Consider the following 16,772-nt stretch of genomic DNA (forward strand, 5'->3'; position numbering starts at 1 on the left):
GGTCCTCTAGAAGTAACTCTTAGGCATGCTTTTAGGTAGTCTAAGCTTCTCCGCTACCTTCATAAGCTTCACAAGAGTAAGTCAACCCCTTTACTTTTATTTTTGTGAAAAATAACGTACAAAAAAGCAATAAATTTCAAAGCATACTGCTTCAATTAGTTATAGAGCTTATTTCAGAGTTTGGTATGTGTTACAATTCCACAATTTTAGGTTTTTATTTCTAGCAGCTCTAAAGAATGAGAGACTAAAAGAAATATCAATATAATGATTCAGCACTCATACTCATTTGTTAAATCGTATCTTCTGTTATAATTCCTCCTCCTCTTTTGCTCTTTCTCCCAATCGTTAGCGTTATTTGGGCTATGCCCAGTCTAACTTTTTCATGCTGGAAGAGGCTGTTGATAAGATGAGACAGGAGGATGGAACTAGTTGATGTTCTGGAGAGGGTGGCCCCTCTGCCTTTCAGGACTTACCTGGCCTAGGAACCCATCTGCAGGTTTTAGGTTTCTGGAAAGTAATCACAGAACCTTTGTAGAATCTCAAATAGAGCCCTAGGTGTTCTTTAGGGTTGGCAGGAATGGTTTTGTTTGGAGTTTGGTAAACCAAAGTAAATAGCAGTATCTAGCTGAAGCTTGTGTAGGAGTAGCCTCCTGAGTAGCCTGTCAACTCTATTTGAACTCTCTCAGCCACTAATACCTTACTTGTCACACTTCTTTCCTCTCTTTTGGTCAGGATGGCATTGTTGGTCCCAAAGTACCAGGGCCAGGCTCATCCCTGGGAGTTATATCCCACGTTGCCAGGGAGACCTTCATCCCTGGATATCATGTCTCATGTAGTGGGGAGGGTGACGATTTTCCTTGCAGAGTTTGGCTTAGAAAGAGGCCACATCTGAGCAATGAAGGAGGTCTTCTGGAAGTAACTCTTAGGCATGACTATAGGTAGGCTTAGCTTCTCCACTACATAAATAAGCTTCATAAGAACAAGCATCAAGATCAAGGGCTTGATCTATTGTGAGTCCCTAATTTTTGAGACTCAGGGGTTTCGTGACTGGTAGAGTTTAATAGTTCCATATTTTTTCTGTAGTCCCTCAAGGGACTTCGCCAATACTTTTTTTTGCATGGGCAGGTTCTGGTAATCAAACCCAGGTCTCCAGCATGGCAGGCGAGAACTCTGCCACTGAGCCACGGTTGCCCATCCTTTGCCAATACCTTTACGACTTTCTGCTCAACATTCTCTGGGATGTATCCAGACATTACATTAAGCTATACAGAATTATAAGCCCTCATTTCCATTCTGGGCTCCATGTATTTATGTTGTTTAAATGACTTATCCAGACAGATTGAGTTAGATTATGTGCTACAGAAAATTTAGGTTTTGGAAAAAAAACACTTCTCTTTTCTTTGGTCTCATAGAGTGATGAATTTCTAAACTGTACACAGTTTCCTCATTACCCCTGTATTCTGATTTACCTTAGTCCCAACTCGACTGGCTTCATTCTTATTTTTAATTGAAGCCTGATCTCTTTTTCGGTTTCTTTAACAGTTGTTTTATGTGGCAATGCTGCCTTTCAGACCTGCAGAACTCCTACTCTGAGTCTTAGGGATCACACAGGCACCCAAAGTTCCAGGAACCAAGTTACACATATGTAGCACAGCCTCTCAAAATCTAGAAATAACAATAACAGCTCCAGACTAAATGTGACCGCTATAAGAGCTTACAATCTGGGCCCCAAGTTTCTTATAAGTATATATTTTAAAGGTGACCATACAATATTTGCTGTTTTGATTCTGGCTTATTTTGCATCACATAATGCCCCACAGGTTCATTCACATTGTTGTATGCCTCATAACTTTGTTCCTATCTGTAGCAGCACAATATTTGATCATATATATATATATATACCATTTGCCATTCTACTTCTTAGTAACTGAATCCTTTGGCCATTTCCATCATGTATAATGTCCAAAGTCAACAGTCCATGTCTCAGATTGTCCTCAGTTGTATGACCATCAACACTCTCAATTTTAGACAATTTCATTGTTCCTAGGAGAAAAATAACTGATAAATACAGTCTCACCACATAGAAAATCCAAACTTCCACTTAACTCTTGTCCTTCCCCCTGAATTATTTACCATTGGTGTTGTTTGTGGTGCTGCAGCTGTCTTCCTGTTAAGCATAGTCCATAGCATGCAACAGTGATTTTCCCCATACCCTGATATTATTTACTCTTTGTACAAGATTCATACCTTTGAAGTAGTTCATGTAAGAACTTATTTATGTTTGTAGTGTTAATAGGTGGGATATGTGGCTCTAGACAATCCTTTCAACCATGTTCACCTTGAATATGGCAATATTACTTATACACTTAACTGCCTCCACTTCTATCCAATTCTTTACATTTAAGTTTCATCCTCATTAGCTAACTGTTCACCCTTGTCTAGTTTCTGTGTATCTCTAGGTTCCCCATATTCTGTATTATAAGCCTCTGAGTTTACCATTACCAAGGTCATGACAGCAAAATCATACAGTAGCTATCCTTTTGTGTCTGGCTTATTCCACTCAGCATTATGTCCTCAAGTTTCATCCATGTTGTCACATGGTTCAGGATGTCATTTCATCTTACAGCTGCACAATATTCCATTGCATGTATATATCACATTTTGTTGATCCACTCATCTGTTGATGGGCACTTGTTTCCATCTTTCGGCAATTGTGAATAATGCTGCTATGAACATCAGTGTGTAAATGTCTGTTTGTATCATGCTTTTAGCTTTTCTGGTTATATACCAAGTAGTGGTATTGCCAGGTCAAAGGCAACTAGATATTTAGTTTTCTAAGGAACTGGCAATCTATCTTCCATAGTGACTGTTCCATTATACATTCCCACCGGGTAGTGTGTAAGTGCCCTGATTTCTTCACATCCTCTCCATTTGTAGTTTCCTGTTTGTTTAATAGCAGCCATTCTTATAGGTGTGAGATATTATCTCACTGTAATCTTGATCTGTATTTCCCTTATAGCTAATGAAAATGAGCATCTCTTCATGTGTTTTTAAGCCATCTGTATTTGCTCTTCAGATAAATGTCTATTCATATCTTTAGCCCATTTTATAACTGGGTTATTTGTTCTTTTGCTGTTTAATTGTATGATTTCTTTAGGTATACAGGATATCAAAACTTTATCTGATATGTGATTTCCAAATATTTTTTCCCATTGAATTGGCTGCCTCCTCACCTTTTTGACAAAGTCTTTTGAGCACAAAAACATTTGATTTTGAGGAGTTCCCATTTATATATTTTTTCTTTCCTTGCTTCTGCTTTGGGTGTGAAGTTTAGAAAGATGCCTCCTATTACTAGGTCTTGAAAATGTTTCCCTATATTTTCTTCAAGGAATTTTATGGCACTGGCTCTTATATTAAGTCTTTGGGCCACTAAGTTCATTTTTGTATAGATTGCAAGGTAAGGGTCTGCTTTCATTCTTTTGGCTATTGATATCCAGCTCTCCCATGCCCATTTACTGAAAAGACTGTTCTGTCCCAGTTCAGTGGTTTTTGGGGGCCTTGGTGAAGATCAGTTGTCCATAGATTTGGTGGTCTATTTCCACACTCTCAATTCAATTCCATTGAGCAACACTTTTATCACTGTGCCAGTACCATGCTATTTTGACCACTGTGGCTTTATAATAAGCTTTAAAATCAGAAAGTTTTAATCCTCCCACTTCATTCTTCTTTTTTAGGATATTTATAGCTATTTGAGGTCTCTTTCCCTTCCAAATAAATTTGGTAACTAGCTTTTTCGCTTTTTCAAGTCTTCAAAGTAGGTTTTTGGAATTTTGATTGGTACTGCATTGAACCTAGAGATCATTTTAGGTACAACTGACATCTTAACTACATTTAACCGTCCTGTTCATGAGCAGGAAATGTCTTTCCACCTATTTAGATCTTCTTTGATTTCTTTTAGCAATATCATGTAGTTTTCTGTGTACACATTCTTTATATCTCTGGTTATGCTTATTCCTAGATACTTGATTCTTTTAGTTGCTATTTTGAATGGAAATTTTTCTTTAATTGTCTCCTCACTTAGGTCATTGTTTGTGTATAGAAACATTACTGAGTTTTGAACATTAATCTTATATCCTGCCACTTTGCTAGATTTATTAGCTCAAGAAACTTTGCTGTAGATTTCTCAGGATTTTCCTAGTATCATGTCATCTACAAATAATGAAAGTTTTATTTCTTCCTTTCTGATTTGGAAGCCTTTTATTTCTTTTTCCTTCCTGATTGCTCTAGCTAGAAATTCTAGTACCATGTTGAATAATAGTGGTGACAATGGTCATCCTTGTCTTGTTCCTTATCTTAGGGGGAAGGTTTTCAGTCTCTCACCATTGACTACAATGCTGGCTACGGGTTTTTCATATATGCCCTTTATCATATTGAGGACGTTTCCTTTGACTCCTACCTTTTGAAGTGTTTTCATCAGAAAAGGATGCTGAACGTTGTCGAATCAGCATCAATCAAGACAATAAATGGTTTTTCCCTTTCAATTTCTTAATGTGCAGCATTATGTTGATTGATTTTTCTTGTGTTGAACCATTCTTGCCTTCCTGGTATAAACCCCACTTAGTCATGATGTATAATTATTTTAATGTGTTGTTGGATTCGATTTGCTAGTATTTTGTTGAGAATTTTTGCATCTATATTCATTAGGGAGAGTGGCCTATAATTTTCCTTTCTTTTAGGGTCTTTACCTGGTTTTGATATTAGAGTGATGTAAGCTCCATAAAATGAGTTAGATAGCATTCCTTTTTCCTCAGTGTTTTTGGAAGAGTGATAGCAGGATTGGTGTTAGTTCTTTTTGGAATGTTTGATAAAATTCCCCTGTGAAGCTGTCTGGCCCTGAGCTTTTCTTTGTAGGAAGCTTTTTGATGACAGATTGAATCTCTTTACTTGTAATTGGTTGAGATCTTTTATTTCTTCTCGAGTCAGTGTAGCTTGTTCATGTTTTTCTAGGAATTCGTCCATTTCATCTAAGTTGTCTAGTTTGTTGGCATTTAGTTGTTCATAGTATCCTCTTATTATTATTTTTTATTTTTTAGAGTCCGTGAAGACAAAGCCCCTCTCATTTCTGATGTTGTTTATTTGCATCCTCGTTCATTTTTTTCTTTGTCAGTTTAGCTAGGGTTCTGTAGAATTTTATTGACTTTCTCAAAGAACCAATTTTTGGCTCTATTCTTTCGATTGTATTGTTGTTTTCCAATTCACTTAATTCTGCTTTAATCTTTGTTATTTCTATTCTTTTATTTGCTTTGAGGTTAGTTTGCTGTTCTTTCTCAAATTCCTCCAGGTGAGCAGTTAAGTCTTCAGTTTTTCCTTATTCTTGGTTTTTAATATACCATTTAGGCAATACATTTCCATCTCAGTATTGCCTTTGCTGCATACCATAAGTTCTGATATATCATACTCTCATTTTCATTCATCTCTAGATAGTTACAGATTTCTCTATCAATTTCTTCTCTGAGCTACTGGTTGTTTAAAAGTGTGTTGTTTAATCTTCATATATTTTTGAAAGCTCTGGTTCTTTGTTGATTATTGATTTCTGGCTTCATTTCATTGTGATCAGAGAAAGTGCTTTGAATAATTTCAGTGTTTTTAAATTTATAAAGACCTATTTTTGTCCCAGCATATGATCTATCCTGGAGAACCTTCCATGAGCATTAGAGAAGAATGTATATCCTGGTGTTTTGGGGTGTAACAACCCATATATGTCTACTAGGTCGAATTCATTAATCAAATGGCTTAAGTTCTCTATTTCCTTGTTGATCCTCCGTCTGTTTGTTCTACTATAGAGGAGAGTAGTGGATTGATGTCTTCCACTATTAGTGTTGAAACTTTTATTGCCCCTTTCAGTTTTGCCAATGTTTGCCTCCTATACTTTAGAATTCCTTGATTGGAAGCATAAGCATTTATGACTGTTACTTCTTGATGAGTTGTCCCTTTTATTAATATGTAGTGTCCTTTGTCTCTTATAACTTTCTTACAGTTAAAGTCTATGCTGTCTGATATTAGTATAGCGATACCTGCTTTCTTTTGGTTACAGCTTGCATGGAACATCTTTTTCCATCCTTTCATTTTCAATCAATTTGCATCCTGGGGTCTAAAATGAGTTTCTTGTAAGCAGCATATAGATGGATCATATTTCTTAATTCATTCTGCCAATCTGTATCTTTTAATTGGTGAGTCCAGTCTGTTAACATTCAGAGTTATTGCCAAAGGCATTTTTTAAATCTACCATCTCACTCTTTGGATTTTATTTTTCAGATGTATATATTCTTTTCCATCTCTTTACTCTTTTCTTCTCCTTCTGGGTCACTGATGATTCTTATATTTATGCACTTTCCTGTTGTCTATCATTTCCCTGAGATTCAATTATAATTTTTCCACCTTTTTTGCCATTTGTTCTTTTGTGCATTAAAATCAGTTGTCTTGTCCTCTAGTTCGCTTATTAATCTGCCTCTTCATAAATGTTGTTGTGTGTCTCTAGTATATTTTTTATTTGTTCTACAATATCTTTCATCTCTGTGAAATATGCTATTTTTCTATTTATTCTCTCAAGCTCTTCTGTATGCCCTTCTAGTGTTTTCTTGATCTCCTTTATGCCACTGACTTTAATAGAATTTTATGAACATCTTTGATAAGTTTTTCCAAAATCTGTGTCTCCTCTGGTGTTTTAATTTGATCACTAGGCTGGGCTATATCTGTCTGCATCTTCGTATGTTTTGTGATTTTCTGTTGCCTTTGAGGCATTTAATTATCTTGATAGGGTTACTTTGGATGCTGATTTCCCTCAATAGTCTAAGGTTTTGTACTTGTGGGTTGGGCATGGGGCAGGGCCTGGGGCATGGCATGGGGTGCGGTTTGGGCAGGCCTCAGAGTGCAGGGATAGGATGTGGCATGGGAGACATGGAGGCAGTGTGTGATAGGTGGATTGTAGGGGCTGTGTGGTGCACGGAACACAGAAGCTTGGGGGGTGGGTGTGGGGAACCAGAGGGCAGGGCAGTGCATGGGAGCAGGTGTGCAGGCAGGGCATGGTATGCAAGTGTGTGGGATGCAGAGTCATGGGGATAAGGGTGTGGGGTTCAGGGCATGGGAGTCAGGGCACAGGGGGCAGGGCATGGGTACAATGTGCGGGGGTGGGGTGGGAGGTGGCCACACTGTCACTCCTTTTGTAAATTGTAGCTGCTTATACTTCTTATTGTAATGACAACAACCCTACCTCCCCTTGTTTGAATCCTTAAAAACTTTAAACTCATTAGACTCAGGGAAACAGATAGGCTATTTGATATCCTGTTTCTCACCTAGCAATAAACTTTTTCTCTCTTTGAAACTCCAGTGTCTCAGGGATTGGTTATTTAAGCGCATCCAGCAGAGATACCCCTGCTTTTAATCAGTATCAATTTGGTCATTCTGGTGGGACAAGGTCACTATGAAGTAAGTTGTCTGTGATGTTTTTGGTGTCAGCTTGGCCAAATGACGGTGCCCAGTTGTCTGGTCAGGCAAGCACTGGCCTGACTGTTGCTGTAAGGATATTTCCTGGCTGGTTGATTAACCAGAAGGCTGGTGTATTAAATCATCAGTCAGTTGATTGCATCTGTGACTGATTACATCTGCCATCAACTAGGGCATGTCTCTCACTCATGAGATAGTTCAATCTTTTGAAGCTTTTAAGGAAGAAAAGAGACTCTTTCAAAGCTTCTTCAGCCAGCGAGCCTCTTCTTTGGAGCTCATCCTGACCCTTCATCAGAGCCACCAGCTTCAGAGCCAGCCCTATGGATTTTGGACTCTTCCATTTCCATGGTTGTGTAAGACATCTTTATAAATCTCACAGTTACAGATCTCTCCTGTTGGTTCTGTTTCTCTAGAGAACCCTGACTAAAACAGCTTGGTACAGGGAGTGGTTCTTGATAAACAGAATCTTAATAATGGGTTTTTACAATTGGTTTTCTATTCTGACTAGATTCAGAGGTACTAATGACTCTGTTTCCAATAATCAAGAAGGCACTGACAGTCCATGGGGTGAGTTGACAAAAGAGATACTCAAAATATCACCATTAGATTCTGCTAATTGTATGCTTATATGAGGCAAGGCTCTGGGTGAGAGTCTTTTTGACACCTTTTGGAGTTTTGTGTAATTAAGAGGTATTGATGTTGGCTGGTTGTTGCTAGATATGCTGGATATGGTGATGAGGAAAGGGATGGGCTATTTTAAGGCTTCAAATTTGAAACTTCAGCACTGTATGAATTGACTAAAGGTTTCCATGTGTGCCCTAAAAGCAAATCTTATTTCCTATGATCGCAGACTTACGATCTCTGAAAACCAGTCATAAAGCCTCATAGTGCAAATAGCAGATTTACAATGTAAACTAACATCTCAACCTTGCAGAGTGTCTGCTGTTAAAGTAAGGGCTTTGACTGGAAAATAATGGGATCCTGAAACATGGAATGGTGATATGTGGCTTCATAATCATGGTTCTGGGGAGATGGGATCCCTGGAATCTGCTAAGCCTTTGCTAGATACATCTGTAATGGACTGCCCTAAGGAAAGAGCTTTCTGATCTCCAGCCTGTCTTAAGGAAACAGCTTCTCAGCCTCCAGTCTCCTCAGAGGAGTCTTCCATCCAACCTCCACCTAAGGAGATTCACCCTTCACTGTCTACTAACCCTGTAACCACCTCCCCTGGGTAAACAGGTCTCACTCCTCTGGAGCGATTAATCCTGTTTCACCAGATGAAACTGCAATGGAATGCCCTGAGGTAATTAGCTTGAAAGACACTTCTATTTCTTCTCATGACCCAACCCCACCAGCCCTCTTTTCTTCAAGACCTATAACTAGACTAAAGTCCCAACAGGCCCTGAAAGGTGAGGTACAAAGAGTGATCCATGAAGAGGTACACTATACTCCAAAATAACTGCATGAGTTTTCCAATCTATATAGAAAAAAATCAGGGGAACATGTGTGGGAATGATATTAAGGGTGTGGGATAATGATGGAAGGAATATAAGATTGGATCAAGCTGAATTTATTGAAATGGGCCCATTATGCAGAGATTCTGCATTCAATGTTGTTAGCTCAATGGGTTAGAAATGGCATTAACAGTTTGTTTGGATGGTTGGCTGAAACATGGACCAAAAGGTGGCCAACATTACCTGAAGTTGAAATGCCAGAATTGCCCTGGTATAATGTAGATGAAGGGATCCTGAGGCTTACAGAGATTGGAGTATTAGAGTGGACTTATCATGGAAGATCTGCTTACACACCCCACAAATGTCCAGAGAACACATCTTTCACGAGGACTTGAGAAGTAAATTTGTGAGACTATCTCCAACATCCTTTCTCTGTAGTCGCCCTTCTCTGTAGATCAGGTATTACTGTGAGAACTGTTGTTAATGAGCTGGAATCCTTAAACATAATGGAGATGATCAGATCCCAAGTTGGCAGAAGTCATCTGGTGACAGTTAATCACCACAGACAAGGTGGGTGTGGCCAACATAATGGACAACACACTCAAAGCAGCAGAGATAATCTTACTTGCAGAGATTTGTGGTGTTGGTTAGGTCATGGGGTACCTAGAAGTAAAATAGATGAGTGGTCTACTAAATTCTTATTTGAGCTGTACAAGCAGAAGAATTTTAGGTCAACAGAAGTCTAACTTGAATTACACAAACAGAGAGTCACAGCCCCTTAATCAATTCCCAGACTTGAGACAGTTTACAGACTCCGAACCCCTTGAATGAAGAGAGGGCCAGTTATCTTTGGGGAAGGACCTTTCAAACTGCTGAAAATTTATACTGTTAACCTTCCTCCCAGCCTTCCCCAAGGACACCTGCGTCCTTTTACCAGGGTGACTGTGCACTGGAGAAAAGTAAGTGATGAGATATTTTGGGGATTCTTAGACACTGGCTCAGAAGTGACATTAATTCTAGGAGACCAAAAACATCACTCTGGTCTACCAGTCATAGTAGGGGCTTATGGAGGTCAGGTGACTGATGGAGTTTTAGCTCTGGTCCATCTCACAGTGGGTCCAGTGGGTTCCCAGACCCATTCTTTCATCATTTCCCCAGTTCCAGAATGCATAATTGGAATCAACATACTCAGCAACTGGAAAAAAACAGATGGGTCTTGGAGAATGACAGTGGATTATTGTAAACTTAATGAGGTGGTGACTGTAATTCTAGCTAATATCCCAGATGTGGTATCATTGCTTGAGCAAATCAACACATTGCCTGGTACCTGGTAAGCAGCTATTGATCTGACAAATGCTGTTTTCTCACTAGTTGTAAGGATCACCAGAAAGTTTGCATTCAGCTGGCAAGGCCATCAGTATACCTTCCCCGTCTTGCCTAGAGATTTTATATACCTAGTCCTATGTCAAAATTTTGTCCACAGAAACCTTGATCATTTCTTTCTTCCACAGGACATCACACTGGTCCATTACATTGATGACGTCATGCTGATTGGACCTAGTGAGCAAGAAGTAGCAACTATTCTAGACTTATTGGTAAGGCATTTACAGGTCAGGGGATGGGATATAAAGTCAACAAAAATACAGGGCCTTCCATCTCAGTGAAATTTCTAGGTGTCCAGTGGTGTGAGGCATGTTGAGCTATCCCTTCTAAGGTGAAGGATAAGCTGTTGCATTTGGCCCCTCCTACAACCAAAAAGAGGCACAATGCCTAGTTGGACCCTTTGGATTTTGGAGACAACATATTCCTCATTTGGGTGTGCCACTCTGGCCCATTTACCAAGTGACCAGAAAAGCTGCTAGTTTTGAGTGGGGTCTAGGACAAGAGGAGGCTCTGCAACAGATACAGGCTGCAGTGCCAGTTGCTCTGCCACTTGGGTCAATGGTGCTGGAAGTGTCAGCAGCAAATAGGGATGCAGTCTGAAGCCTTTGGCAGGCCCCTATAGAAGGATCACAATGCAGACCCTTAGGATTTTGGAGCAAACATTTACCATCCACTGCAGATAACTACTCTCCTTTTGAGAAACAGCTTTTAGTTTTTGTGTTAGTTAGATTCAGTTGTCAACTTGGCCAGGTGAGCATACCTAATCTTGTTGCTGCGGATATAAGCCAACGGTACATGAACCTCATCTGTTGCCAATTACATCTGCAGTTGGCTAGGAGGCGTGTCTGCTGCAATGAGTGACATTTGACTTAATTGGCTGGTGCTTAAATGAGAGAATGCAATGTAGCACAGCAGCTTGGCATTCCTCATCTCAGCACTTGCAGCTCAGCCCAGGCCTTTGGAGATGCAGAAAGAAGTCACCCCTGGGAAAGTCGTTGGAACCCAGGGGCCTGGAAAGAAGACCAGCAGAGACCATCCTGTGCCTTCCACGTAAGAAAGAACCTCAGTGGAAAGTTAGCTGCCTTTTCTCTGAAGAACCAACAAAATAAATCCCCTTTTATTAAAAGCCAATCCGTCTCTGGTGTGTTGCATTCTGGCAGCTACAAACTAGAACAGTTTTCTATTGGGCCTTAATAGAGACTGAAAGCTTAACCATGGACCACCAAGTTACCATAAGCCATAAGGTTGGGCATGCACAGCAGCACTCCATCATAAAATGGAAATGATTTATTGGATAGGGCTCAAGCAGGTCCTGAAGGCACAAGTAAGTTACATGAGGAAGTGACCCATATGCCATTGGCCCCCACTCCTGCCATATTATCTTCTCTTTCTCAGACCAGAGCTATGGCCTCTTGGGGAGTTCCTTACAGTCAGCTGACTGAGGAAGAGAAAACTTGGGTCTGGTTTACAGATGGTTCTGCATGATATGCAGGGACCACCCAGATGTGGACAGCTGCTGCATTACAACCCCATTCTGGGATGTTCTTAAAGTACAATGGTGAGGGGAAATCCTTCCAGTTGGTGGAACTTCGAGCGGTGTACCTGGTTGTTCGTTTTGCTTGGAAGAAGAACTGGCCAGAGGTCCATTTGTATACTGACTTATGGGCTGTTGCTAATGGTTTGGCCGGATGGTCAGAAGGATGACTCAGAAGGAGAGTGATTGTAAAATTGCTGACAAAGAGGTCTGGGGAAGAGGTATGTGGATAGACCTTTCTAACTGGGCAAAGAACTTGAAGATATTTGTGTCCCATGCGAATGCTCACCAGAGGGTGACTTCAGCCGAGAAAGGTTTTAATAATCAAGTAGATATGACCCATTCTGTGGATACAAGACATCCTCTTTCCTCAGCCACTACTGCCATTGCCCAATGGGCTCATAAACAAAGTGAGCATAGTGGTAGGGATGGGGGTTATGCAGTTTGTAATCTCTCAGCAAAATGGACTTCCACTCATCAAGGCTAATCTGGCTACAGCCACTGCTGAGTGCCCAATTTGCCAGCAGCAGAGGCCCATATTCAGTCCCCAATATGGCACCATTCCCTGAGGTGATCAGCCTGCTACCTGCTGGCACGTTGATTACATTGGACCACTTCCATCATGGAAGGGGCAGCAATTTGTTCTAACTGGGATAGACACAGACTCCAGATACGGGTTTGCCTTCCCTGAGTGCAATGCTTCTGCAAAAACTACCATAGGTGGACTTACAGAATGCCTTATCTACCATCATGGTATTCCATTCAGCATTGCTTCCAATCAAAGAACACATGTCACAGCAAATGAAGTGCAGGAATGAATATATGTTCATGTAATTCTCTGGTCTTACTATGCTCCCCATCATCCAGAGGCAGCTGGGTTGACAGAACAGTGGAATGGCCTTTTGAAGACCTAATTATGGTGTCAACTAGGTGGCAATGACACTGAGTCAACAGGCACAAAAGGGGATTACTGTTCTGTCTGGGTGATTGATCCTGACTATCAAGGGGAAATAAGACTGCAACTATACAATGGAGGTAGTTGGAAGAGATTTCCCTGGAATACAGGAGATCCCTTAGGGCATCTTTTAGTATTAGCATGCACTGTGATTAAAGTCAATGGAAACCTGCAATAACCCAATCTAAGGAGGACTACTAATGGCCCAGAAACTTCAAGAATGAAGGACTGGGTCACTCCACCTGGCAAAGAACCACAGTCAGCTGAAGTGCTTGCTGAGGATAAAGAGAACATGGAATAGGTAGTAGAAGAAGGTAGTGATAAATATGAATTATGACCACGTGACCAGTAACAGAAATGAAGACCATGATTGTATGAATATTTCCTCCCTGTTTCATTATGAGTATGTTTGCATTTGTACATAAGCAAATATCTTATTTTCCTCTTATCATATGATATAAGTTGTATTGTTCATGTTATAGTATTTAAGTCACAGGATATGAAGTTTAAGAGTGAATGTTACCTAAGGACTTTTACCTTGTTCTGGAGAGATGAAGTGTGTTTCTGGTTGTATGCAGGACAGTTGAGCATTGGTAAGTGATACATATGTCTGCTATTGTGTTCTATTTGGAAATTAAATGTGATTCAAGGTGATGTGTATGGCTGCCAGGTTGAGAAGGGGTGGGCTTTGATGGTTATGTTCTGGTGTCAGCTTCACCAGGTGATGTACCCAGCTGTCTGGTCAGGCAAGAACTGGCCTGACCATTGCTGCAAGGATATTTTGTAGCTGGGTAACAGGCTAGTTGGAAGGCTGGTGTATTAAGTCATCAAGCAGCTAATAGCATATGTGGCTGATCACATCTGCAATCAACTCCCACAACATCTCCTATAGTAAGATAATCTAATCAGTTGAAGGCTTTTGAGGAAAAAGACTCACTGTTTCTTCAGCCAGTGAGCCTCTCCTTTGGAGTTCATCCAGACCCTTCATTGGAACCACCAGCTTCACAGACTGCCCTGTCGATTTTGGCCTCCTCCATTTCCATGGTTTCATGAGACACCTTTATAAATCTCATATTTACAGATCTCTCCTATTGGTTCTGTTTCTCTAGAAAACCCTGAGTAACACAGTGTCTGAGTGCCTGAAGTTCTGGAGCCCCAGCAGGATAGATAAGCACAGTAATGAAGCCTACTGAGGCTGCTAGACAATTAGTTTAGAGGCTTGGCAACTGGGTTTTCTTCTGCTTTTGCTGGCACACCTGCCCTCAGTGACTTAAAACTTCAAAGAGAGAAACAGTTTCCAGTTTCAAGTCTGACACAACTGACTAGGTGAAGGGGTCATCAAGTGAGGGGGTCATCAAGTTAAAAGTAGAATGAGAAGCTAGTACCAGGGTTTGAGGCCCCTGGACCTGAATTTTGAGGCCCTAGATCCTGCTTCCAGAATGATTGCCCTTGCTCTGACCTCTCCACCTTTTCTGTTTTGTGAGTACCATTCTGAGTTCTGAGGCCCTGACCTGAGGCTGTCTGTTGTGTATACTCCTGAAAAATAAGTAATCCAGCAATTAATTGGTATTTAATGAAATTAAGTAATTTTAATGTCTATTTAATTGTTAATTGGTATGGTATTCAAATATAGCTAAGTGTTTAGTGTCTGTTTACTTATTAATTGGTGTTACGTAAATCACAGTAAGTGTTAAATGTCTATTTAAATTGTTAGTTGGTGTGATATTGCATTGTATCGTTCAAGTGTTCCTAGTTGGTTGCTGTTTTGGTCTTCCAAAGCTGTGGGAATGCAATATACCAGAAATGTATTGGCTTTTATAAAGGGGATGTATTAAGTTACAATTCTAAGGCTGTGAAAATGTCCAATTTAAGACAACAACAACAGAATACTTTCATTCCAGAAAGGCCGATCACATCTGGGGTTTCTGTCAGCTGAGAAGGCGCAGGGTAATGTCTGCTGTCCTTCTCTCCCATCTTCTTGGTTCAAATGGCTCTCTCAGCAACTTCTGCATCTCTAGATGTCTGTTGCCTTGGTTTTCTCTTAATGTTCTCTGTGTTGGCTCTTTTAAGGACTTCAGTAAAATAATTAAGACCAAACTTGAATGGGCAGGGACCACTTCTCCATGGACACAATCTAATAAAAAGAATCTTGTCATTCCTAAGAATCTTCAAAGCTGCCTTCTTGTAAGTGGCTCTGCTATTCAGGTTAACACTTCCTTTTGATGTGGCAGATTTCTCTATCCCTTGAATAATTCAAAACCTAAATATTTTGCTGATGTTTGTGAAATCTGAGCCTTTTTCTTTGAGACTTTGTAACCTTGGTCTGCTAAGAAATTTAGAGTTTGAACAGTGTTCTTATCTAATGCTTTTCTGGTCTGACTTTGATTAAGATATCATACGCATACTGTAATAATACTGCTTTTTGCAAGTGTAATTCCCTTAAATCTCTAGCTAAAGCTTCTCCAAATATTGTGGGAGCATCTTTAAATCCCTATGGAAGAACAGTCCAACAATATTGTTCTTTTATGTTAGCAATGGGGTTTTCCCATTCAAAAGAAAAGTTTTATATTTTTATAAATTTACATTTTTAGTGATTTTTAAATTTTTTTATTATTCAATTTTATTTATTTATTTTTTTCCCCTTCTGTGAGCATAAATCTGAGTTCATCTCCAATATATCTTGGGGTGTCTCCTTCTGACTTTGGTGCCTACTACTAGTGAGGTGTGTTTTATTTTTGTTGTTTTTTTCATATTTTTATTGTATTATTATTAGTTATTAAAATATCTTTACGGGGTGCATGGGTTGGGAATCAAGCCAGGGTCCCCTGTGTGGTGGGTGGGCATTCTTACACTGAAGTACCCATGTACTCCACCCCTAGCTTTTAATAGACCGTCAACTAAAATTATATCCCCTACATGAGATCTGGACCTTGGTTTAGTGGGAATTCTGACAAACCAAGTGCAAAAGGAAACCCTCTATGCAAAACCAAGTAAAGACAAAACTTTAGACAAGCAAAGGAAACCCACTTGCAAAATAACCTTATTAAGATAATCAAATGCCCCAAACACAATAGAAAATCATAAAGCACATGAAGATCCAAGCAGAAATGGCCCAGTCAAATGAACAAATCAAAACATCAGAGGGGACACAGAATATGGAACAACTACTCAAGGATATTTATAAAGAAATAAAGGATATCAGGAAGACACTAGAAGAGCATAAAGGAGAATTTGAAAGATTAAATAGAAAAATGGCAGATCTTGAAGAGATACACAGTAGACCAAATTAGAAATATACTAGAGACACATAATAATAGATTCAAAGAAGAAGAAGGAAGAATAAGTGAGCTAGAAAACAGAACACACAAAAGAACAAATGGCAAGAAAGACAATAAAATGGAACTGGATCTTAGGGAAATGATGGACAACAAGAGGTGCACAAATACGATAACTGGTTTTCCAGAAGGAGAAGAAGAGAGTAAAGGGTTGGGAAGTTAGTGAACATATAATTGGGGAAACTTCCCAACCCTTTAAAAGTACATAAGTATACAAATGAAAGCGGCCCAATGAAATTCAGATAGAATAAACCCAAATATGGTTACTCCAAGATATGTACTAATAAAATTGTCAAATGTTAAAGAGAAACAGAAAGTCCTGAAAGCAGCATGAGAAAAGTGATCTATTACATACAAGAGAAAACACATAAGACAGAGTTTAGCCTACTCAACAGGCACCATGGAAGCAAGAAGGCAGTGGTATGACATATTTAAGATCCTTAATGAGAAAGGCTTTCAGCCAAGAATTCTTTATCCAGCTAAGCTGTCCTTCAAAATTGAGGGAGAGATTAAAATCTTCAAAGACAAAGTTTAAGAGAACTAGTCAACAAGAGACCTGGCCTACAAGAAATATTAAAGGGAGTCCTATCAGCTGGAAAAAAAAAAAA

At 39.7% G+C, this 16,772-nt stretch overlaps 1 protein-coding gene across 1 annotated transcript in view; it reads right to left on the minus strand.

Moving 5' to 3' along the window:
* Positions 1–9,046: 9,046 nt before the first annotated feature.
* Positions 9,047–16,772, minus strand: part of CCDC15 (coiled-coil domain containing 15) — a 189,265-nt gene continuing 181,539 nt past the window's right edge. Inside the window, exon 18 of the mRNA XM_077112559.1 lies at positions 9,047–9,620. Within this exon, the coding sequence (XP_076968674.1) occupies positions 9,610–9,620 (11 nt within the window). The 3' untranslated portion in view covers positions 9,047–9,609. The remainder of the gene's footprint in view (positions 9,621–16,772) is intronic.

This window comes from Tamandua tetradactyla, chromosome 8, assembly GCF_023851605.1.
Source record: "Tamandua tetradactyla isolate mTamTet1 chromosome 8, mTamTet1.pri, whole genome shotgun sequence".
Classification (NCBI taxonomy): Eukaryota; Metazoa; Chordata; class Mammalia; order Pilosa; family Myrmecophagidae; genus Tamandua; species Tamandua tetradactyla.